Here is a 25,878-nt window from a genome sequence, read left to right on the forward strand (position 1 = left end):
TTGGCCACCAGCTGCCTGCACATCTGGATGCAGCAGAGCTTTCCCCTGCAGGGCGGAGGCGAGGCGGAGGACCGCGATGTGCACGCACCTCCTCGTGCGCGCGCGTGCGGGCCCGTGAGCGTCGGTGTGTGTCTGTGTGCACGCGCGCGCGCGCACGGTTGCTGGTTGTAGCTGCGGCTCCCGGACCCGGTACCAGGGGTGGGAGCACAGGGGTGATAAATCTCCTCCGGCCTTCTCGCATCTCACTGCGGGTATATAACCAACCAGGTAGAGAGAGACTAGGGTGACAGTTCCTGCATACCGGCTGCGTGTCCAGGGGTCAGGATATCAGCCCGTCTCTGTCACACTGAGGGATATTTATATATTTTTGGGGGGTAGTGGGTTTTGTTTTGTTTTGTTTGTTTTTATTGTTTGCCTCTATCTCCAGAGAGCGAGGGCGGGAGAGGGGCGCGCGCTCCAGCCAAGCGTCGCGGATCTGAACGGGTCGGAGAAGGCAATTTTGCGAGTGGGGGAGGGAGGGGGACCTTGATTTCCACCAATCCCCGGGCGTTTGTCTGCGAAGTCCGGGGCGCAGCGGAAGGCTGCGGCGCGCTGCTGAATTAACTGATGAGAGCGAGTTCTTTTCTTCTCCGGGAGGGGCGGGGAGCGAGGGTCCTGGCTGGCGAGGCGGAGGAGCCCGGGGCAGGATAGCGGTCCCGGGCCGCCGTGGAAATTTCCAAGGACTTGGGGTGGCGCGGAGAGCGCGTCTGGGAGGGGAGGGGGTGACTGGCGGCGCAGCTGCGCGGGAGGCGGGGAGAGGCGGCGAAGGACGCAGGAGCATCTCTTGGAAGGGACGCCGCGGGCCAAATGTCTGGGAGGGAGCCGAGCCGCTCCCCGGACCCACGCCGCGGGCGACAGTGATGCTGCAGAACCCGCGGGAGCCACTGGTCGCCGCCGCTCTCCGCGCTGGCGGAAAACCCAGCGCCCGCCTTCTTCAGGGGAAGCAACCATGACCGTAGCTCGTGACTTGCCCCCCAGCCACTTCCCCTTAGAAAGAAATCATTGAAAAAGTTGCATTTAAAATAAAAAAAAATCCTTACTCTGACCTTTGGGGCCGTGGGGGCCGAAGAAGCGTTTGTGCGAGTGCGAGCAAGAAAGCCAAAGGTGTGTGTGCATGGGGGGCCACTTCGCTTAGCGTTGTGCTGAGGCTCTGGTCTTCTCCGCCCCTCCTACACCCCCCGGCCCCCGGGACCCTGGGGCTGCGATGAGTCCCTGCGGGAGGGCCCGGCGGCACACGTCCAGAGGGGCCATGGCTGTCCTGGCGTGGAAGTTCCCGCGGACCCGGTTGCCGGTCGGAGCCAGTGCCCTCTGCGTCGTGGTCCTCTGTTGGCTCTACATCTTCCCAGTCTACCGGCTGCCCAACGAGAAGGAGATCGTGCAGGCGGTGCTGCAACAGGGCACGGCGTGGAAGAGGAACCAGACGGCGGCCAGACTTTTCAGGTACTCCTGCCCTCGTGGCTCCTCCCCGCTCGTGTCCTTTCCTCCCAGTGCGCGGAGGAGGACAGGGTCACTAGCGAGGACCGCCTCGCAGAGGCATCCCTTTCATCCAGTCCTTCCTTCCCATTCCTAACCTGGCGAACTTTGTGCCTTGCAGTTAATGAGAATTGCTCTCTTGGGCTCTGCAGACATCTGAAGCGATAGAGAACTAGAAGCAGGTAGGCTATGTTTTAATGAGGTGAGGTGACTGGTTGGCAACATAAATCACTGATGAGGGAATGGTGGCCAAGTCTTGGGCAGCGCAAACAGGCACACTCAGCCAGGATCCAGTGGCTTTGTGCAGTGTGCCTATCACAAACACAGGGCACTTACTGAGGCCCTACTAAGAGCCGGTACTGTGTGATTTTTATGTTGAAATCTCAGCAACTTTCCAATAACAGCTATTAACCCCATCTTTCCAACCACAAACTGAGTCTTCAGGAGGATCCTTCTCCAAGGTCAACTACCTTGGAAGTATCCCTGCTGGGAATTTCATCACAAAAGCTCTAAAGCTCCCAGATCTTGCTCTGGGCTTAGACTGGGGAAGCCTTCTGAAGGATGGGAGATTGCTTTAGGGAGGGACTTGACATCAGAAAACAGACAAAAAACAAACAAACAAAAAAAACACTATAACCAGGTTGGATACCAGAACTCTGAGGATCCCTCAGAGGTTGTAGTTTTCCTTCCTTTCTGGGAATTTCAGCTTAAGTGTCTAAAAATAAGTTCTTGGCAGCAGGGGTTGCCTGTGGATTGGAGGGAAGACAGAACTGCTTCCCACTTCCTTTCCATTTCCCAGGGCATGTTGGAGGACACACTGGTGCTTCCACCCCTGGCAGGTGCCCCTTTCACCTTCAGTCCCTGGGGCTGAGGATGCTGTGGCTGGTGCTTCCGGTGACTGTAGTGGTCTGGATGGGGAGTGCTTTTCTCTGCTCTGCATAGGACCTTTCAGGCAGTTCATGGGCAGGTGAGAGCCAATTTAAACATTTTTCATGACTGTTCCAAATGTTCAGAAACATCTATAAATTTTTTAAAAAGCACTTTAAAAACATACGGTTTCCTCCCTCATCTCAGGCCTGGTTCTGGAAAGAAGGTCAAAGAATTAGGCAATTCTTTCAGGGAAGGTTGCTAAATTCTCCTTTAAACTGGGAGGGAAGACTTTTATTTTCTCTCTCTTTTTAGACTTCTGCTTTCATTAAGTTTAAAATCACTCCTCTCCCTTAAAAAGATATAAGGATTTATCTTCCCTCACCTCCACAGTATTGATTGTTGGACTCAAAAGCACTCAAAAGGCATAGCATCCAGCAATTCTTTTCTCTAAAGACGGTAAGCCCTTTCATGTAATATAAGGAAATGAGTTAAGAGTGTCCCATTGGTTTGCAATGAAAGAGTCTTTTTTTTTTTGTATAGGAGGAGGAATAATGAAGCTCCGTTAGAGAATAGATTTCTTTTGGAAAACATAATCAAGTGGAAAATACTTCATATTCTGAGATACCCAGGCTGATAGTTTTCTGAGACACATTTGCCCCTTGCTATCTGTAGCCTGGAGTAATCTTTGGTTGTTCGGCTGTCATTTGGTCTTCTCTCTTTGTGCAGAGGATTACTTACTGAAATGCATACACCATACAAACTGCCTAAACACTTATCCCTCCAAGTTAGTGCTGTAAAATGGTGTAAGAGGCACCGTTCCTTATTGAAAAGCGTGTGTGCTTAAGAGGAGAAGCCTGATTTTTAGACTGACTATGCCATGATTAGATAAACAGCAGAGGACCTTTGTCAAGTTACTCTATCTCTTTGAGTCTCAGTTTCCTTATTTATAAATGAAATAATAACATACTTTGCAGGGTTATCATTGGTATAAGGTTTAAATAAAAAAAAAAAAACACCTGATGATAAATGTCTGGCATAATGCAGTCAATAGTGTTATAATTTTTATAAATGATATATGTTATATGTTACAGCTTAAATAAGAACAGCTTGCCAGCTTATATAAATTTGGAATATTTCACCTGCCAAATTTGTAGAGAAACTTTATTGGTCCATATTCTACCCACACTCCCTTACACCCCTTACACTTAAGCGAATAAACAGGGACAAGGAGATTTTTTTTTTGTTTTTTTAAAAATATATTTTATTGATATTTTACAGAGAGGAAGGGAGAGGGATAGAGAGCTAGAAACATCGATGAGAGAGAAACATCTATCAGCTGCCTCCTGCACACCTCCTACTGGGGATGTGCCCGCAACCAAGGTACATGCCCTTGACCGGAATTGAACCCGGGACCCCTCAGTCCGCAGGCCGACCCTCTATCTACTGAGCCAAACCGGTTTCGGCAGGACAAGGAGTTTTAAATGATAGTAAAAGTATCATGGTCTGTTAAGTCAAATTGTTTTTTACTCTCATGTTTGTGAAAATCCATTGTGTGTGTGTGTGTGTGTGTGTGTGTTTATTTTACTATCTGGATTTTTAGTATGCAAGTAGTAGTGTATGTTTTCTAAATATTAGACAGGTCAGACAGAATGTTAGAGGTGGTTTCTGTGCACCCAGTTCTTGTCTTGCTTGTAGGAAGGAATTCAAACAAGAGACAATACCAAATAGCAGCAAAGCATGCAAGAGTTTACTTGCAAGAAAAAGAAATACACTTAGACATAGAGCGGGCAGGTTAGTTGGCTGATGCGGAATCAAGTGCCCTGCTCCTTTGAACATTTTAAATTTTATACCCTGGAGTTGGGTTGTGGAAAAAAAAAAAAGAAAAATACCTCCTCAGGTTTCAAAGCTACCCCACTTGGATGTTACTCTATCTGTCAGACCACATCCTGGAGGAGGTTTTAAGTCTTCTGCTTCCTCACTCTTGGGTCTGCTAACTCTTGATTCTTGTGTAAGCATCTCCCATGCCTTCCCCTTGATCTTAGCCGTCTATCCCCATTCATGTCTGTCTAGCTACCTACTTAACATTCCCCCCTTCAAGTGATATCGGTCAAATTCATTTGGGAAGTTGAGGGACGCTAGTCTGGCTTCTGACTCTACTTCTGCTGAATTGGACATGGAGCTGTGTCGGCCCGCTATGCCTTGCTCTGTCTGGGGTGGCTAGATTGGGGTGGAGTAGAAGTGCCATGTAGCCAGGTCCAATGGATTTTGATGTATGAGCTGATAGACTTGTTGAATCATCATTTGTAGATGTATTGCCTGTATCTGGGAGGAAAGAAAAGTTGTTAGTTTGTTTATTATGCAGGGACCGAAGGTGCAGAGAAGTATGAGAGTTACTAGACGATCTAACAAGGGTAAGAAAACCAAGTTAAATTGGGAAATGCCTGCTTAATTGTATTCCAAATAGTATCTTTCATGCCTTCTAGATTAAAATTCCATAGCCAATTTGGCCAGTTGTATTAATGTAAAAACAGCATGAGGTGTTTGTTAGGGTGCATACCCTTCCTTGGGAAGCTAATAAGTAATCTAATGCTATGTGGTTATCAGTGACCATCTTGGCTATTGAATTTATTTATTTATTTTTTTAAAATATATTTTATTGATTTTTTACAGAGAGGAAGGAAGAAGGATAGATAGTCAGAAACATCGATGAGAGAGAAACATCGATCAGCTGCCTCTTGCATACCTCCTACTGGGGATGTGCCCGCAACCAAGTTACATGCCCTTGACCGGAATCGAACCTGGAACCTTTCAGTCCACAGGCTGACGCTCTATCCACTGAGCCAAACCTGTTTTGGCTTGGCTATTGAATTTATTGATTGAAATAATTATCTTAAGTCTCTGCCATTAGTAGTAGCAATAGTGGTCATTGAAGCAGTGATATTTTTGGCTGGAACAGCACTGTAGGTAATGCTCCCTGCTAGCCTAATTAGGCTTCCAATTAAGGCTGTTAGGCCTAGAACAAGTAAATCTATGGCCCTTTTTGCACCTTTTGTGAGGTCAATAAATCTGAACAGTTTGCTCTGGGGATGTGGTGTAGCCTATTGTCCCTGTTCCTATGTTGTAGATGGATTAATGTATTGTTGAGCTATTCCACTTTGGGGTGTTTGTCCTAGGAACATAAGTCCTTTGGGTAAGCAAAGATATCCATTAGCATCATTAGGTTTAGTGTGGTCTAGGGAGATATGATTTAATCAATTAGTGATTGATGGCAATTCCGATGTATTGCATCCAGGGTAGTGTCTTCTTGTTTTTCCCTTAGATGGGGAAAGAATGGTTCTGTTGCAGTTTTGTATAGTCTGTATCTGCAAAGTTGTATTTCAGGTAATAGAGCTATTTAGGAATTGGAGGGTACAGTTAGTAGCATTTGGTTCTGCTTTAACAAGGGATCCATTGCAAGTACCTGCTGATTTGTGTGTGTCATTTTTATAACAGCAGGTAGCACTTCGGGTTGTGCTACAATTCTAGGACGTTTTGTTCTCTGAGAATTTGAAAGTGAGGCCATCCTGGTCACAATGAAGAACACTTCTGTCTGCCCGATGGGAGAAATTCTTGTTAAGCTTTGTATAGAATATGGTGGTCAAGGGTTGAAAACACCAAGGTTGTTACATTAAGTTTTGGAATAATTAAAAAAGTTGGGTTGTGCTTAGACAAGTTAACCTGATAGGGTCCATGGGATAAGATAAGAATTGGCCAGGAGTCCCATTGGAGCATGGTTAATCCTTGTTCTAGGCTGCTGATGGCAGATCCAACAGATTTCAGTTATATTGGGAACCTGTAAAGTTAGCCCTTGAGTAAAATAAGAAATAGCTCTTGTTTCTCCAGCCTAGGCCTAGCACATGAGTAAAGGTTAGAGGTAAGAATAGGCGTTTATTCATTGTGTATGATTATAGAATAGACCAAAACCAGCTTCAAATGGTGTGTCTGGAAGTGCACAGGCAAATGAGCAAATAAGGAGAAAAGTTATATAGAAAACTGTTGACCTGTAGAAGAGTGATTCTGAAAAAGGAGGCATTCCAAGACAACAAAAGAGCAAAAGGCCAATCCAAAAGAATATTAAGAAATTTGTAAAGAACAGTATAAATTGAGACATGGGTGTATGGGAACTACTGCCTCATTGGTTATCCGTAGATCTTGAACAAGTCTGTTCAGGCTAGTGTGTTGCCTGACAATGTTGGGAATATATGTGTGTTTTTTTAAATTAATCTTTATTGTTGAGATTATTACAGAGGTCTTCCCCCCCCGCCCCCCCGCCCCCCAGTTCCCACCCTGCCCCAGGCCCTCGCCACCCTATTGTCTGTGTCCATAGGTAATGCATACATGCATATAAGATCTTTGTCTAATCTCTTCCCGCACCCCCCACACCCCCTTCCCTCTGAGAATTATCAGTCTGTTCCATTTCCATGCCCCTGATTGTATCTCATTCACCGGTTTATTCTGTTCATCAGATTTTTCATTCGTTTGATTTTTTATTTTCTTTCTTTCTTTCTTTCTTTCTTTCTTTCTTTCTTTCTTTTAAATAAATCTTTATTGTTCAGATTATTACAATTGTTTCTCCTTTCCCCCCCATAGCTCCCCTCCACCCCGTTCCCACCCCACCCTTTGCCCTTACCTCCCCCCACATTGTCCTCATCCATAGGTGTACGATTTTTGTCCAGTCTCTTCTTGCACCCCCATACCCCTTTCCACCTGAGAATTATCAGTCCACTCCCTTTCTATGCCCCTGATTCTATTATATTCACCAGTTTATTCTGTTCATCAGATTTTTAATTTACTTGATTTTTAGGTTCACTTGTTGATAGATATGTATTTGTTGTTCATATTTTTTATCTTTACCTTTTTCTTCTTCTTCCTCTCCTTAAAGAATACCCTTCAACATTTCATATAATACTGGTTTGATGGTGATGAACTCCTTTAGCTTTTTCTTATCTGTGAAGCTCTTTATCTGACCTTCAATTCTGAATGATAGCTTTGCTGGGTACAGTAATCTTGGTAGTAGGTTCTTGCTATTCATCACTTTGAATATTTCTTGCCATTCCCTTCTGGCCTGCATAGTTTCTGTTGGGAAATCAGCTGACAGTTGTATGGGTGCTCCCTTGTAGGTAACTAACTGCTTTTTTCTTGCTGCTTTTAAGATTTTCTCTTTGTCTTTTGCCCTTGGCATTTTAATTATGATGTGTCTTGGTGTGGTCCTCTTTGGATTTCTCTTGTTGGGGTTCTCTGTACTTCCTGGACTTGTAAGTCTATTTCTTTCACCAGGTGGGGAAAGTTTTCTGTCATTATTTCTTCAAATAAGGTTTTCAGTATCTTGCTCTCTCTCTTCTTCTGGCATCCCCCTAATTCAGATGTTGGCACGTTTAAAGTTGTCCCAGAGTCTTCTTACACTATCTTTAACTTTTTGGATTCTTTTTTTTTGCTTTTCCGGTTGAGTGTTTTTTGCTTATTTGTATTTCAGATCTTTGACTTGATTCTTGGGTTCCTCTAGTCTGCTGTTGGGTCTCTGTATAATATTTTTTATTTCAGTCAGTGTATGTTTAATTTCTAGTTGGTCCTTTTTCATATCTTCGAGGGTCTTGTTATATTTATCGGCCTTTTCTAGGATATTCTTGAAGAGCCTTATAACCGTGGTTTTGAATTCTATATCCAGTCGTTTGTTTTCCTCCATTTCTTTCGTTTGTGATCTGTTTTTTCGTCTCCCCATTTTTCACTGCTTCCCTGAGTTGGTAAGGTAGATATTTGTGCTAGGTTTCCAATATGGCCCAGTGGGTCGGCCTCCCCAGTTAACCTGAGGTGGACACTCTTGGTGCACCCCTTTGTGGACTGTGTGTACAGCCTTGTTGTAGTTAAGTCTTGATTGTTGTTGGTATCACTGGGAGGAATTGACCTCCAGGCCAGTTGGCTGTGAGGATCAGCTGTGTCTACACTGGGAGATTTTCGGTGCTGGAGACAGCTTTATAGGATTAGCCTTGCCAGATTGCAAAAACCTCTGTGATCAGCTTGGAAGGGGTGGAGTCTCAAGGCGGGGCAGACAGTCTTGCCTTCCCATCAGCCCTGCCCTTGGGCAAGTCTCCAGACCTCCACCCTGTGCGGTTCCTGAGTTTCTGCCTTACAGTCCAGATTTCCCCCGTAAGAGTGTGGGTCCCCAGGGGCTCGCCCGGAACTGCGGTTCAGTGCAGTCGGAACTGGGGTTCAGTGCAGTCAGGAGCCCTGGACTCCTTTCCGCCAGGGACAGCCTGTGGTAACCTCCGCAGTCAGTCTTTGTGCACACTCGCGCCTCCAGATCCCTGCCGCCGCAGCTCCCCTGAGTCTCCGAGTCTCCGTGTGCCTTTCTCTCTACCTGACAGTCCAACCCCCCTCCCCCCCCCACCGTATGAGCCTGGGTCCACAGGGTTTCGCCCGGAACTGAGGTTCAGTGCAGTCGGAACTGGGGTTCAGTGCAGTCGGGGGCTTCTTTCCCCCTCCCGCCAGAGAAAGCCAGCCAGGCACTCCGCCGCCCTTCCTCTCTGCATGCGCGTGTCTCCGTACCTCAGCTCTTTGCTGCTCCTTCTCCGTGAGCTTTCCTCTTTCCTTCTAGTTGTAGAATTTCCACTCAGCCAGCCTTCCTGTGGTTCTGGATGGTGTCCGTTCTGTCTTTTAGTTGTAGTTTTGAAATTGTTGTGCGGGGCAGCAGTTGAGGTGCTTACCTATGCCGCCATTTTGGTTTCTCCTGTCGTTTGATTTTTTAGATTCAGTTGTTGATAGATACGTATTTGTTCCACTTTATTATTCATATTTTTTATCTTTACCTTTTTCTTCTTCTTCCTCTCCTTAAAGAATACCCTTCAACATTTATGAATACACTATCTTCATATTTTTGGATTATTTTTTCTTTTTGCTCTTCTGGTTGGGTGTTTTTTTCTTCATCATGTTTCAAATCATTGATTTGATTCTTGGGATCCTCTAGTCTACTGTTGAATCCCTGTATATTATTCTTTATTTCAGTTAGTGTATGCTTAATTTCTGACTGGTCCTTTTCCAATTTTTTTGGCATTCTCACTAAGATCCTTGAAAGTCTCACTAAGTCCCTTGAAGGTTTCTAGAATATTCTTGAGTAACCTTATAACTGTGGTTTTGAACTCTATATCCAGTAGTTTTCTTTCTTCTGTTTCTTTTATTCGTGACATGTTTCTTTGTCTCCACATTTTGGCTGCTTCCCTGTGTTTGTTTCTATGTATTGGGTAGAGCTGCTAAGTCTCCTTGAGTTGACAGAGTGGCCTTGTGTAGTAGGTGTCCTATAGGGCCCAGTGGCTCAGTCTTCCCAATCACCTGAGTTGGACACTCTTGGTGCACCCCTTTGTGGGCTGTGTGCACAATCTTGTAGTTGAGCCTTGATTGCTGTTGGTGTCACTGGGAAGAATTGACCTCCAGGCCAATTGGCTGTGAGGACCAGCTGCAACTACAGTGAGAGAGCTGCTGTGTAGGAGACACCCTTATGGAGCAGGACTTACTTCAGTGGGGCTTTGGTGTTTACTGAGTCTGCCCCTTGAGTGTGTCACTTATGGATGTAAAGAGTTATAATCTGGTATGGTCTCACACTGACCACTGGGTACACTGGCTCTTGAGTCTCCAGGGAGTTTCAAAGTCAGCTACTGCCTGGGGCCACTCAGCAGGAACTCCAGAGAGATCTTCAGATTTCTCCTCTTTGTATAGGGTTTGGAAGTACCCAGATGAGGCCCAGCTGTGAAGCATGGCAGGCTGGTGCTGCGTCTTGGGCCTTTTATTTATAGGTTTGGGGCTTCCTGACCCAGCTGCAGCTTGTTTGACAGATTTTTAGCCTGAGAAAGGACAGGGCATTCATATGCAAAAGCAACTACGCACAGCTTGGGTGGGGTTGTAAAATCGGTGGGGCGAGGTCTCAGTGAATCACCAGGGCGGAGCAAACAGAAATGGCTGCCAGTCAGCCCTGCAACCAGGGAGGTCCCTGCATGGGAACAATGACAGCTGGGAACACCTCTGTCTGGAAGAAAGCCACCCCTGAGTTCCTGCCCCGATGCCAGACAGTCCAGTTTCTCCTTCTATGTGTCTGGCTCCCCCAGAGCCTCACCCAGCACTGGAGCTCAGAGGAAGCAGGAGCTTGTAAGTTCAGTTCGTGGTGCCGGCCTTTTAAGAGGAACAGCTGGGTGTCCAGCACTCAGCCCCAATCCACACTGGTTTTTACAGCCTGTAGGGACTTCTTTTCCCAGCTCTGGGAGCCGGGACTGGGTGTCTGATGTGGGGCTGGGACCCCTTGCTCCTCTGGGCAGCCTCTTCAGAGGCTATCTCCCTCGCGATTAAAAAAAGTGCCGGGCCAGCCCTTCCGTGCCTCCGCACCTCCTACCAGTCTCAGTATGCTTTCTTCTCTAGTTCTGTAGTTGTAGCACTTCCATTCAGCCAGCTTTCCAGCTGTTCTGGATGATAGTTGTTCTGTATTTTAACTGTAATTTTGATGTGGTTGTGGGAGGCAGTGAGTACAGGCATTTGCCTACGCCACCATCTTGGTTCTCCTCGAGAATACATGTTGAAAGTGGAACCTCATTAGTGTTCTCAGGGAAGAATCCTTTGAACATCTCTGTCCCGTGATGTTTCCTTCTAGCTCCTTGGCAGATGCAACATAAACACATAACACAATTTCTACATGGAGGGACTCAAGAATGTAGATGCAAGAGCGGGTAGGACAGGCCAGGCACATCAATTCATGGCACTTCCTATGGGCCAAAATAATATGCTGAGAATGTGGGCATGAGCAAGTCATAACTGCTAGCAGAGTTCTCAGGGCTCAATGTAATGGGTCAAAGTGTGCTGCTAGCGGAGGGGGCTCCCAGAGGCCATGACACCATTGACTATCCCCATTCCCCTTATATGTCTCAGTTTCTCTTGCAGGCTGTCTAGAACAACTATGAGGACCCTGAGCGCTGGATGGCCCCATGGGCAGGTTAAAGTTTAATTACAAATGTGTTCTGAAGTCCCTATTAGGCCCTTACTTGTTGCAAGGAAGACCCTCCAACACCTGCCCAGAAACCCTCAGTTGCCTGAGAGTGTCTGCTTTGCAGACCTGTGGGAAGTCTCTTATCTTTGTGCCAGTTCATCACCAGGCGCTCATTACTTTTGTTTTCCTCTCACAGTCATTTCTCCCCGATTATCTGCAAGTGCTGCCTCACCCTCTCCATCCCGGATAAGAAGCAAAAGCATCCTTAACCGGTTTGGCTCAGTGGATAGAGCATCGGCCTGCAGACTCAAGGGTCCCAGGTTCGATTCTGGTCAAGGGCATGTACCTTGGTTGCAGGCCCATCCCCAGTAGGGGGTGTGCAGGAGGCAGCTGATCGACGTTTCTCTCTCATCGGTGTTTCTAACTCTCTATCCTCTCTCTTCCTCTCTGTAAAAAATTAATAAAATATATTTTTTAAAAAAGAAGCAAAAGCAAAATAGCCCTCTTTCCAGCCTCCTGGCTAGAAGACTTCCAATTTGCAAAATTCAAGTCATGGCACCAATATGTTAGAGGTGGTCTCTGTGCCCCTGGTTCTTGTCTTGCTTGTAGGAAGGAATTCAAACAAGAGACAGTACCAAATAGCAGCAACGCATGCAAGAGTTTATTTACAAGAAAAAGAAACACACTCAGATATAGCTTAGCTGGCTGAAGCTAACAAAGTGCCCGCTTGTTTGGGCATTTGAAATTTTATCCCCCAGCTCACAACTTGTTAAGTACTGACTTCTCAGAGGGTGACCTTGACAAATCTCATAGGAGAGGGCAGCAAGAAAGTAACAAAGCTACAAGAGTTTTGAACCAAATAGGGAATTTCCCTAACATCCTTAAAGAAAGTTTTGATGTGACTCTTGTTGCTTTTGATTGAGTAGTCAAGTAGTGGGGAAATGCCAAACCAAAGTGGCATTTGGCATTTCTGATCCTTATCCATTTCATTTGCTTCTCAGAAGAAAACCTCAGTTTAGAATTTATGTGCAAGGCTTTATTCTCAGTACCTGACATAGTAACAACCACCACAACAAATTATTTGACTCTTATTATTATGATGGCACTATGCTAAGTGCTTTAAATGTACTGACTTATTTAATTCTCCTAAGAATCTTGTATAAGTGGATACATTATACATTTATAGATGAATATGCCCTGGTCCCTGTCATCAAGGGATTTGCTGTGGTCTCATGGGACAGGCATATGTTTACAATTAACTCACCAACTGGAAATAGGGCCATCAAAGAGAGGCAGCAAAGCCCCGCTAAAGACGTAGGGATTAAGGAGCTGTTAGGATGGTTGGAATTCTGGATGTATCCTTTTCTCGTTGTGTGATCATTGGTAAGTTCAACTCAGAGCTTCAGTTTTCCCATGTGTTAAAATGGGGTTTGTAATCATTTCATACAGGTTTATGAAATTATGTGATAGCATACAGAAAGTACCTAGAATGATGCTCACCACATACCTCTGTTTAAGGTAGTTGTAAGAATAGAAACACAAGCAAAGTGTTGGGCAAGTTTGTGGAACGTGGCATTTCATTCTGTCAGAAGGAGGGAAATCACAGAGGTGGTGGTGCTTGTACTAAGCCTTGAAGGCTGGTAAGATGGGGTAGTAGTAGGAGGTGAGGGTAGAAGGATGCTCCTGGCAGAGACAATAACAAAGGCCAAAGCAGGACGGTGTGGAAGAGCCTGGTGTGCAGCCTATATGCAAAGTTAGTAAGTGGCTCTCTGAGACTATAGTAGGTAATGTAGACTGGTAGACTGGAAGGTAGGTGGAAGCCAGGTCAAAATCTCTGAATAGTCTTAAGGTATGACTCAGGGTAAAGGGGGGTCAAATATATGGTAACAGAAGAAGATTTGAATTTGGGTGGTAAACATACAGTGCAATATACATATGATATAGATTTGTGCACTTAAACCTATATAATTTTATTAACCAATATCACCTCAATAAATTTAATAAAAAAGTAAAAAAAAACACACAAAAATATTACCAATCCCTTACTCTATACTAGGCACTATGATAACCCATTAAATACATGATTTAATTAAAAACAAAAAACAAAAAACATCAAGTATCCAAAGACACTGACTGTATGCCAGTGTTATTGGTTGTTTGGGACAAGGGTAACACACCAAAGTACTTTGAATATCCTGTCTATTTACTGGGTAGTAACCATTACTCTGAGCAGCAGTGTTTTTCTTTCCTTTCCCATATTCTGAATGAAACACTAGTGCAAACAGTTCTAGATTTATGTGGCTTCTTTTCTGTCCCTATTTTTGAATCTATGGATATCAGAAGCTTCAGGTATTTCCACAGTTGCCCTGGTGGGCACAGAGGCACTGTAGAAGGGATGAGATGTAGGTACAGTGATATATATATATTAGAGGCCAGGTGCACGAGATTCGTGCACTTGTTGGGGGGTCCCTCAGTCTGGCCTGCACCCTCTTGCAGTCCGAGAGCCCTCGGGGGATGTCCAACTGACGGCTTAGGCCCACTCCCCACCGTCAGGCAGACATCCTTAGTGCGGACATCCTTAGCACTGCCGTGGAGGCGGGAGAGGCTCCCTCCACCGCTACTGTGCTCGCCAACTGTGAGCCTGGCTTCTGGGCTTCTGGCTGAGCAGCGCTCCCCCTATGGGAGCGCACTGACAACCAGGGGGCAGCTCCTGTGTTGAGCGTCTGCCCCCTGGTGGTCAGTGTGCATCAAAGTGACCGGTCGTTCTACCATTGGTCGATTTGCATATAACCCTTTTATTATATAGGATATATATAATATATATATATTATGTATATATGATATATATATTATATGTACATAATATATATATATTATATATAATATATATATGATGTAGGTTTTATAGTTGTGAAGTTGGGGGATTTGTGGAATTCACTTTAAAATTAGTTAAGGAAAAGGATGGTTTAATAAGTTGTGGTGCTTGAGAAAATAAGCTTCAATTATGTTGTGGATTTACAAATGTGAAAAACTTCATTAACAGCAACCACAATGACAAAAACAAGTCATTAATGTTTATTGGACACAAAATGTACCAGGCCTGGTTCTTAGTTCTTATATTTGTTATTTTTTGTTCCCACAGCTGCTTAATAACATAGATATTTGTATGTTCTTTGTTTTACAGGTAAGAAAATTGAGGCTCAGTGAGATCCTTTAACAAAATGATGGGGTTGGCTTTCTAACCCAGAACTCTTTGATTCAAAGCCTATGCTCCTTCACTGATAATTTTGGTTAAAGGAAACATTGCTATATAGAATATATATATTCCTTATCATCTGGCCATGATTACTTTTCCAGCATCATCTTTCAGCAGTTAAGGGTTATAGCTCCTGAAATAAGCCAGGTTGTGTTGGTTTTTCTCATGTCATTTCCTCTGCCTGGAATGTTTTCCTTCAAGGCCACATCTCCCTCTCTTCACCTAGGCCAGTGGTCGGCAAACCGCGGCTCGCGAGCCACATGCGGCTCTTTGGCCCCTTGAGTGTGGCTCTTCCACAAAATACCACTGCCTGGGCGAGTCTATTTTGAAGAAGTGGCGTTAGAAGAAGTCTAAGTTTAAAGAATTTGGCTCTCAAAAGAAATTTCAATCGTGTACTGTTGATATTTGGCTCTGTTGACTAATGAGTTTGCCGACCACTGACTGGTCCTAGGCAATTATTACTCACTTTTTGACCATGCAGTGTAGAGGTTAAGAGCAAAGGTTCTGAAGTTAGCTGTGCTGAAATCCTGATTCCACCATGTGCTGTGTTCTTCAGCAAGTCAGCCTTTCGTTGTCCATTTTCTGGTCTGTAAAATGTGGCTTCTTTTAGGATTGCTGTGCACATTAGAATAGATAATGTGTTGAAAATGCTTAGAACTGTTTCTGGCACATAATTAGAGCTTAACCCAGGGGTGGGCAAACTTTTTGACTCGAGGGCCACAATGGGTTCTTAAACTGGACCGGAGGGCCGGAACAAAAGCATGGATGGAGTGTTTGTGTGAACTAATATAAATTCAAAGTAAACATCATTACATAAAAGGGTACGGTCTTTTTTTATTTTATTTCAATAGTTTTATTCATTTCAAACATTTTAACAAGAAGAATGTAAACACTAATTATTATAATTTGAAACTTCAAAAAATGGAGGAATCATAGCACAATAACATACCTTATATTGAAGATGGCAAAGGCAAAATAAAATTGCCTAACAAAGGAAAGGTACAAAAGCCTTTCAAATTAAACTTAAATATAATAAAATAATTTAAAACTAAAACAAATAGAAAAGAACAAAATGTGTAAACAGCAAATTAAACATTTTCTTTAGTGCAACTTCCAAATTATGCCCGGGACGTAGATGTAGATGGCAATGTAGACTGGGTTGAAAGGTTTTTAGTCTTTAAAACATCAACTTCAGTGGGCACAGTGTTGTTGGTCTCCTTTTTAGCTAATGCTCTGATACTGTGCTCTCCAGGGGCGTGTCTCCCTACATCACCACGATAAAGTGTCCAAGCATTCCCAGGGTGATGTCGGGGGACGCGTCCGTCCGCGGGCATTACAAGGAGCCTCTGGAAGATTGAGAGGTTGTTCCTTCTACTGAATGGGCAGATATAAATCCACCCACTCAGAAGAAGGAGCTGCGGCCGTGTTTCCCCACGTTGCCATGTTAACACTGCTGCTGGCGAAGGAGCGGAGGGGAGAGCAAGAGAACCCTCCGCTCTTTGGGCTCCGCGGGTCGGATAGAACAGCCGAATGGGCCAGATCCAGCCTGCGGGCCGTAGTTTGCCCACGGCTGGCTTAACCCATGTTATCTCTCCTCCAGGCAGCATCTCTTACTCCTCTGTGTCTACCACTTTTACCATAGAAGATACTGGAACTATAATAGTGAACTTAATTCTTACTTTCATGAAGTTTATTGGCTAATGAAGGGAGACACATAATGAGCAGAAAAATATACAAATATTGAATATCTGCTGGTGACAAGTGCATTTTTCATGCTGTATCAAAAGTACTAGTTTGCCATCCTTTTCTGCTGATTCATTCAGATTTGCATCCCCGGATTCATTCAGAACTGAGCATAGTTCCTAAATTTTTTTAAATTACTGCGTAGTGAACGTTTTAGGAAAGTTTAGGACCAGATTGCTAGTCAGTCACGCAACAAATACTTAGTGAGGTCCAACACTCTGCTTGGCCATGTGGGGAATCAAAGAAGTAAATGGCATCCTCTCTAAGAGTTTTTTTAAAACATATTTTTATTGATTTCAGAGAGAAAAGGATAGGGAGAGAGATAGAAACATCAATAATGAGAGAGAATCATTGATCGGCTGCCTGCTGTACACCCCACACTGGGGATCAAGCCTGCAACCCAAGCATGTGCTCTGACCAAGAATCAAACTATGATCTCCTGGTTCATAGGTCGATGCTCAACCACTGAGCCACGCTGGCTGGGCCCTAAGAGTTCTTTAGAGCAGTGCTTCCTAGTCTCTGCACTGTTAAGTCTCAGCACTACTAACATTTTAGGCTGGGTGATTCATTGTGAAGGGCTGTTCTGTACATTGGAAAATGTTTGGTAACATCCAAGCCCGCTGTCCACTAAGTTAAATAACCATAAATGTCTCCAGAATTAGCAAAATGTCTCCTGGGGGGCAAAATTGCCCCTGGCTGAGAACCACTGCTTTAGAGAAACAAAACCAACCCAATTGAAAGGATTTTAAAAACCCAGAAGATATCATGCAATTAAAAGACAAAATTGGAGACTACAAACTGTAAATGCTTGGACTACTGGGAGGGGAGTGAATGAATTGTACTTTGATAGATGGCCAGGTCTTGGTTAGGGAGGGGTAGGGAGAGGGATGCATTTAGAGAGATTTACTCTAAGCAGCTGTCTCTATTGAAAGCTTGTGTGAAAGCTGGGGAGGGTTCTCATCAATGCCCTCCTCAAACCTTGGCAAGAGGAGCCCATGCTCTGTGCTCTAGTTTTGGGGGGCCTCACTCTGCTACTCCTGTGGTCTCCTCACTTTTTAAGAGGGCAAGGCGTCAGGGAGGCCTTTGTTGACCCTGGAATTCCCTGCCCAAATGACCCAAGCCTGCCTGCCTGCATGGGGCATTCCCCCATCCTTCACCCTGGGTGTGGCTTGCCTGCTGCTGTGAGCACTCCTAGGCTCAAGGGATGGCCAAGGAATGGCTCTTCGTGGGAAATGAAGGCTGTGGAAGGAACTTCCATATGGGATTGGGGAGTCACATGCACACTTGGGGGGCGTTCTTTCTCTCTGTGCTACCATGTCTGCTACCAAACTTCCTGGAGTCTGAGAAGCCTAAATATGAATTTGGCATTCCAGGTTGTTATGCAGGTTTATTTGGCCAGGGAAAAGCATAGGGGGATGGAACGCATTTTTTATTTGTTGATTTGATTGTAACTAAAATATTTAGATACATTTGTACTTTTGTCCTTTGCTTTACAAATAGGAGTGGTGTTTTGCAATTTGGGCACTTATTACTCTTCATTTTGGAGAGTAGGAGGGTTTAGGAAGCTAGTTGGATCAATTGAACAATCTATACTAATAAAAGGGTAATATGCTAATTAGACTGGGTCAACTGGACATCTTCCGGACATCTGACTTCCTTCTGGACAAAGCCACGGTGGCGGGGGATGAGGCAGAGGTGGTTAGGGGCGATCAGGCCAGCAGGGGAGCAAGCAGTTAGGGGAAAAATCAGGCCAGCAATGGGGAGCAAGCAGTTAGGGGCAATCAGGCTGGCAGGGGAGCAAGCATTTAGGGGCAAGATCAGGCCAGCAATGGGGAGCACACGGTTAGGGGGCGATCAGGCTGGCAGGGGAGAGCAGTTGGGATGATCAGGCCTGCAGGGGAGCAAGCAGTTAGGGGCAAGATTAGGCTGGTGCAGGGGAGCAAGCAGATAGGGCCATGATCAGGCCAGCACGGGGGAGCAAGCAATTAGGGGGCGATCAGGGCGGCAGGGGAGAGCAGTTGGGATGATCAGGCTGGCATGGGAGCAAGCAGCTAGGGGTGAAATCAGGCCGGTGATGGGGAGCAAGCGGTTAGGGGTGAGATCAGGCTGGCATGGGGGAGCAAGCAGTTAGGGGACAATCAGGCCGGCAGGTGAGAGCAGTTAGGGGGCGATCAGGCCAGCACGGGGGAACAAGCAGTTAGAAAGCGATCAGGCCAGCAGGGGAGAGCTGTTAGGGGGCAATCAGGTGGGTGGGTGGGGGGGCAATTGGGGCAATCAGGCCAGCAGGGGAGTGGTTAGGTGGCAATCAGGCTGGCAGGCAGAGGCAGTTAGGGGCAATCAGGCAGGCAGGCAGAGGCAGTCGGACATCCCCTGAGGGGTCCCAGACTAGAGAGTGTACAGGCTGGGTTGAGGGACACCCCCCACCCCCATGCACAAATTTCATGCACCAGGCCTCTAGTTGTATATGTTAGTGTAGAGTATGGCCAGTTTATCTTTTGACAGAGTTGTAAGTCATCTTGGAAGTGATGCTGACTATACCAGGATATCATGAATGCAATCCCTTATGATGGAGGTCATAGATATCCATTAAGAATTCTTTTCAGTTTGTCATTCCATTTTGGCTCTATTGGGAGCTGTGTGGCCTTGGGCAAGCTGCTTAACCTCTCTATTTCATTTTGTCACCTGAAAAATGATATACTATGCTAACCCACTTCATAGGGTTATGATGAAAATTAAGTGAGATAATTAGCGCAGAATCCATAGCCATCTGCACCTGACTGGGTGAGATGACAGGATGCTTCTTCCCACCTAAGAAGAGTTTGGACTTTTGGGCCTCAGAGAATCAGGTTTTGATCCTGGTTCTGCCATTTGTTAACTTTGTGACCTTGAAAAATTTACTTGGCCTTTCTGAGCCTTAGCTGTGGGTAGCATTAATTACCTTCAGAGGATTAGGTGCTGAATAATTGCCAATTATTAAGCCATAATTATGAGCAAAGCTGCTTCCTGGGACATATCCTATGCCTATTATTTGTACCTTCAGTGATGGAACATATGACAATGAAACGTGACCTTATGACACACCGTCTTTTTCCACAGTGGTAGCACTAAGGATGTTATAAAATGACCAGCAGAATTTTAAGAGCCCAGCCATAAATCACCTATTCGTTCATTCATTCGTCCAGATTTACTATGCCTATTACGTGCCAGCTAGGTGCTGGGATTCAGTGATGAAAGTAGGACATGGTTCCTGATTTTATTAAATTTCCAGTCTGGTCTAGTGTCATTAATTAAGGCAGGAAGAAATGGAGTGATGTAGTGTACATTCCAAGGTTTATAGTTTGCCTGTTTCAGATGATTATGCTGAGTTTTGAAGCTATTGATTTTTTCCCTTTCTGTTGGACTGTCTTGTAGCTCGAGCATTGTGTCAGAGGAAAGTAGCCAAGACCGTAAGAGCTGTGTCACTCCTTTAATTAGGTGTCAGGGAGAAGCTGAGATGAATTGAGAGCTACACGTTCTCCATTATTCAGGGCTTAAGTAACAGAGTGCACTACCAGAGATTTCCAAGTGAGTGTAATGAGAAAGCACTTTTTAAAAAAGTGCCTCTTTCAGTTATTGACACAATAGATATATACATGATTTTGTGTTCCCTGCGCTTACTTAAAATTTTTATAGTGTTTATTATTTGTCTGATTTGGTAGTACAGATACTAACTGTAGAAAAATTTTAAATGTAGTAAAAAGGGGAAAAAAAACATTTGTAATTTCAGCCCTCAGGAGTATTCATTGTGAACACTTTTTTTTGTGCAGTTTTGTTTTCATATGCGTGTGTTACTAAATTGTGTGTATTTTGCATATTTAGTTTTATATCCTCTTTTTGCCATTCAGTGTTACATCTTTAACATTTTCTCATATAGTTAAGTCATTTTTAACTTTTAAGTTTGTGATAAAATAGCTTTATGGTTTTCATTTTGGAAAAACAAATATTTATAGTGAGTTTAAAAAATGTTACTATATTGGAACAAATAACTTTTTTTAAAAAGGTCCTTAAAAAGGATATTGAAATTTGCATGTTACATTTTTTTTTATTTAAAAAATTCTCCAATGTATTTGGTAAATACTGGACATGGGAAATCAAATAGCCTCTTAAAAGAGTTTTAATTTCTCAAAGTGGGCATTTAAATAAGTGCAATTCTATTTTCATTTGTAAAAAGGACTGAAATTTAATCACTTAGAGACAAACATTGCTAATATTTTGGTGTGTATTCTTCCAGACCATTCCATGCTTCTGTGTGCATGTATAAAACAAAAATATAATGAGTTCAACAGTACATTGTGAATATTTTTCTGGTAACAATATATGTATACCTACATCATACTTTTTTAATGGCTGCAAGATTTTCCTTTGTTGGGATAGTTAATTATTTATTTAACTAATCCACTATTACTAGCTAGTCATATGTTGTAATCTCTCACCTTTATAAATAACTAGAGGCCTGGTGCATGAAAATTCATGCACTGAAGGGGGGTCCCTTACCCCGGCCTGCCCCCTCTTACAGTCTGGGACCCCTCAGAGATGGGAGGAGACCCGGCGATCAGGGGAAGGCAACACCCCATCACACCTCTGCTGCTGACACTGCTGGCAGCGCAAGCCTTGGCCGGCCCTGGTTATCTGAGCCTCCGGTGGCCCTGGGTGGCGGGGCAGCCACCATCTGAGGCTTGCCTGTGCCTTGGGCTGGCCCTGGGCAGCTGGGGGGCTGAAAGGACTGGGGGACTCTGGAGGCAGGCGTGCGGAGCGGCCAGACCCGCCTGGGGGTGGGCCCGGCCGTGCTGTGTGCCTGTCACCCCAGTGGGGCTGAGGGGACTGGGCGCTGCCATCTTGTGGTTGTGGGCGCTGTCACCTTTGAGGGCGTGACAGTCAATTAGCATATTCCCTCCTTATTGGCTGTGGGTGTTGCCATCTTTGTGAGGGCATGGAGGTCAATTAGCATATTCCCTCTTTATTAGATAGGTTGGTGTGACGAACATCTTTGTGTATACATCTTAAATGTTTATTTTCTTAGTATAAATTTCTAAAATTAGTTTCTTTTTTAAAAATACATTTTTTTTTTTTTACTGATTTTAGAGAGGAAGGGAGATAGAAACATCAATGATGAGAGAGAATCATTGATCAGCTGCCTCCTGCACACCCCCTACTGGGAACAGAGCCCACAACCCAGGACTGTTCTCTGACTGGGAACCGAACTGTGACCTCCTGATTCATAGGTTGATGCTTAACCCCTGAACCAGGCTGGCCAGGCTAAAATTAGTTTCTTGACTGTTTTTTCCCCCCTACTACCATCAATGCTTAAAGCTGGTTTCTTTGGTTGTTATAGAAAATCTTTGACTTTGGCTCAGGGCAGATTTGAGTTTTCCTCTATTTCACTGTGCATAGTGATTATTGCATACAAAGCAGATATACAATGATTGTTAACATTATGTGGTGGAATTCCTCTTAGGGAATTCTCAAGAGGCCAAAGCAACTGAGAAAGATTCCCATGCCTCACTGAGCATGGAGGAGACCTAGCTATGAGGCATTTACCTAGTGCACTGGGACATATGCCTTCCTCTGTCACTGTTGTTATCCTCTCTATTAGCACGGTGTTTAATCTACATTTAAGAAGCAATGCCTTTATGGGACCATTTGCATCATTTTTCGAGGACTTCAGTAATTAAACAAAACTGTAATTTAAAAAGAAAACTGAACGTTTGCTTCATCATATGGTAGACATTTCAAGAAAAAAGAAAACTGTCTTTGTGGTGCGGTGTTTCTTCCTTTTCCGCGTCCCGCACAGAAAGGGAGAAAGACAGTTTCCTGAGGGGAGGAGCTGGGGGTTAAGAAATTAGAGAAAGAAAGAGACAAGAGACAGAAATAGATTCAAGCTGGGTGCCGGGTGGCTTCCTGTCCTTTGATAGAGAGACAGTCACACTCACCTCAGACAGCACAGCATATTTATTGGTTTCCAAAAGGGATTTTATGATAAAAAGGAGTTTAGGGTGTGCCCAAATCCTATACATCAGGATCTGAGTAAGCTCCTTATTTTGGGTGGGTCAAGGTCCTTTTTGTTCCTCATTCCAAGTACATGGAATCAGTACTGATAACAGGATTCTGCCAGTGCCCTTGGGCTCAGCTGAATAAGAATTAAAAAAGTATCCATGTGCCTTCCCAGACGGCCCTCTACAGTCTTAAATAAAACAATTGTATTTTCTGACTCTGTTATTTTAAGAGTTGTTTTCCTGCCCTAGCTGGTTTTGCTCAGTGGATAGAGTGTCGGCCTGTGGACTGAAGGGTCCCAGGTTCCATTCCTGTCATGGGCACATGCCTAGGTCGTGGGCTCGACCCCCAGTGGGGGGTGTGCAAGAGGCAGCCGATCAATGATTTTTTCTCATGATTAATGTTTCTATCTCTCTCTCCCTCTCCCTTCCTCTCTGAAATCAATAAAAACATATTTTAAAAAAAGTTATTTTCCTATTTATTGTAATTAAAAGTCTTGGGCTTGAGTCTGGAGCAGATTGTAACCACCTAGGTCAGTGGTCGGCAAACTGCGGCTTGCGAGCCACATGCGGCTCTTTGGTCCCTTGAGTGTGGCTCTTCCACAAAATACCACGACCTGGGCGAATCCATTTTGAAGAAGTGGCGTTAGAAGAAGTTTAAGTTTAAAAAATTTGGCTCTCAAAAGAAATTTCAATCGTTGTACTGTTGATATTTGGCTCTGTTGACTAATGAGTTTGCCGATCACTGACCTAGGTGGAGGGTGAGGGTGCAGTAAAGGCTCAAAAATCCCATGATGGTAGTTTGTTGGGTTGGTTTGTGTCCCTCTCCTCCCTTGCATCTGGTTTAGATCCCTCATCACAGTCTTATTAATGTCTAATAAGTATTTGCTATATGAATACAAATATTAGATTGTGTGAAAGGCCTGTAGGCAGCTGTCTGAACACCTTTCAGGGGTAGTTTCATTTATTGCCTAATATTAAGACTCCATGCTATACATATTCAATCCCCATTCATTTATTTACCCCTCCATTCATTCTGTTAAGTGCCTTCTGTGTGCCAGGCACTGTTGCTAGGTGCTATTGGCCAGGAGGACATGCCCTTCCCTCATAGGAAATGTAAGCACACAGCACACATTATTTATAAGAACTGCCATAGTCTCCAAAAAGTCTCTCAACTCCTTTTTATGGAGGAAAAACAAGCCAGAGTTTATCTTCAGTTTCAGGATTTAGCTGTGTATGTGTGCGTTTGGTGCAGTCTCGAGAGTCCCCAAGTGCCTCTGATCCTTTCAGTGTTTGGCCTACATCGTGACTGTGAGACGGAGGCCTTTGTGCAGTTTAGTGGGGTAATGTCTTTGGACTCTGGTTAACCTATGCGGCATGGGAAATGTTAGAGAGAAAAGCCCTTTAAAACACTGTTAAAAGTTACACGAGTCCATGGGGGAAAGCAAAGCTCAATTACCAGTAGAATAAAAGAGACCAAAGGCAGGCCAGCTTGGATGGGGACTGCTGACTTTGTAGGCAATAGGCCTCCACTCGACCAGCCCGCCTGCCATAATACAGCAAAGAGAAGGAGCAGGAGCTCACCAGCAAGGGGCGGGGCGGGAAACAGGTCATGGACATTGCGGATTGGGGTAGAAACACCAAGGCATGTTTTTGTTTCCTAGTTACTGCTCCAACTATGCCTTGTCAGTTTACCTCCCGTCCCCACCTCTACTCCAGTTTGCTGACTCTAAAGCAGTGGCTCCCACTGTGGATCACACTCCCTACAGGGGGTCAAATTGATTTTTAAGGGGGGCAATTCAAGAATGAGTTATTAACAGTGAATTTTTTGCATTTCTTATGGTTCTAGGGGCCTCATATACAGTATCTAAATATATATTGTGACATATTTATGCATTTCACTTCGCTATTATATGTTTTGAAACTTTATTTGCTATTTTTTCATATCACTTCTTCTTTTTATTTTTTTTAAACAATTTCTTAGTGATTTCTTCCTCAGTACCTCACCTGTTCTTTCATTATTTTATTTTTCTCTTTCATGGATGCCATGTTCTTTGGATGCTTGGCTTTTTAGGCTTCCTCCATGTGAATAGGAGTTCGTTTTTTGAATAGGAAAATTGTATGTCACAGGGGGGCATCAGGATTTTAGAGATGCTTAGGTGGGGCCCGGCCAAAAAAAGGTTGGGAACCACAGCTCTAAAGGATCTCTGATCAACTTTGCAAATGTTGTCCATTTGCATCCACCTTCATTTTGGGACAGTATTATTCTGGTGTTTAGCTCAGTTTTCTTGATTTTAGAGCACAATGAAAACTCTTGGGTCTGTTTGCATCGGCACCACCTGAGCCTCCAGCAGCTCTGAGTGGGCGTGTGAAGGGCATTCTGGGATGCAGAGCCCCACCCTCCCGTCTAGCAGCTGCTGCTTCCCCACTGGGCAGAGAGGACCTGAATATTCCCAGTCTTTCTCTTGGTGATTGAAGCTACTCAGGTGAACAGTGACAGGCTGTCCATGTCCTCTAAGAGCTGTCATCATTCTGTGTATTATATCCCCAAGACTTACTTATTTTAATACTGGATGTTTGTTAACTTTTTACCACCTGCACCCATATTTTCTCCCATCCCCACCTCTGACAACTACCAATCTGTTCTTTGTATCTATCAGTTCAGTTTTTTTCCATGTTTAAGTTGGGTTGTTTCCTTATTAAAATTTAAGAGTTCTTTACATATTTTGGAGAATTATTTCTTTCATGGATTGTGCCTTTGATGTTGTATCTAAAAAGTCATACTTAGCTCTGTCCTGTGTCACTCAGCGGTTAAAGCATTGGCCCTCACACCAAAGGTCACAGATTCGATTCCCACTCAAGGGTATATACTTGGGTTGCCCTCTCTGGTTGGGGCATGTGTGGGAGGCAACCAATCATGTATCTCACATAGATGTCTCTTCCCCACCCCCTCCTTCCATTCTGTCTAAAAATCAATGGAAAAAGAATATCCTCGAGCAAGGATTAAAAACAGGAGCAAAGAAAAGTCATACTTAAAAGCCATCTAAGTTTTCTCCTTATGCTATCTTCTAGGACTTTTATAGTTTTGAATTTTACATTTAGGTTTATGATCCATTTGAGTTAATTTTTGGGAAGGGTGTAAAGTTGGTGCTTAGATTTATTTTGTGTGTATGGATATCCATTTGTTCCAGCACCATTTGATGAAAGACTAAGATAGTTCTATTTTATTGATAGGAAACTAAAACAAAAAGAGCTTCAAGGACCTTGCTCAGGATTATGCAGTTAGGAAATGGTCTCTTTGGCTCTGAGGCTCATAGGCTCTAGGATCCTTACTACGCTGGACTGCTCCTTTGCAGTAAGACCAACATTGGCATTCAAGGCTTCAAGTTACAGCCGGGTATCTCCTTATGCTGCAGTATAAGGAAATGATCTTAAATAGTAAAAGTTCAGTTTGGGAAGGTGAATTA

General features: G+C 44.3%; 1 protein-coding gene across 2 annotated transcripts in view; it reads left to right on the forward strand.

Annotated features, from left to right (window-relative positions):
* Window positions 1-778: 778 nt before the first annotated feature.
* The window catches only part of ST8SIA1 (ST8 alpha-N-acetyl-neuraminide alpha-2,8-sialyltransferase 1), a 152,495-nt gene continuing 127,395 nt past the window's right edge, over window positions 779-25,878 (forward strand). Inside the window, exon 1 of one of the 2 annotated variants that reach the window (XM_080661271.1) lies at window positions 779-1,479. In XM_080661271.1, coding sequence (XP_080517397.1) covers window positions 1,244-1,479 — 236 coding nt within the window. In that variant the 5' untranslated portion in view covers window positions 779-1,243. The remainder of the gene's footprint in view (window positions 1,480-25,878) is intronic. The other variant, XM_080661272.1, reaches the window with a different exon arrangement.

Source organism: Plecotus auritus (genome assembly GCF_963455305.1).
Source record: "Plecotus auritus genome assembly, chromosome: 3".
NCBI lineage: Eukaryota > Metazoa > Chordata > Mammalia > Chiroptera > Vespertilionidae > Plecotus > Plecotus auritus.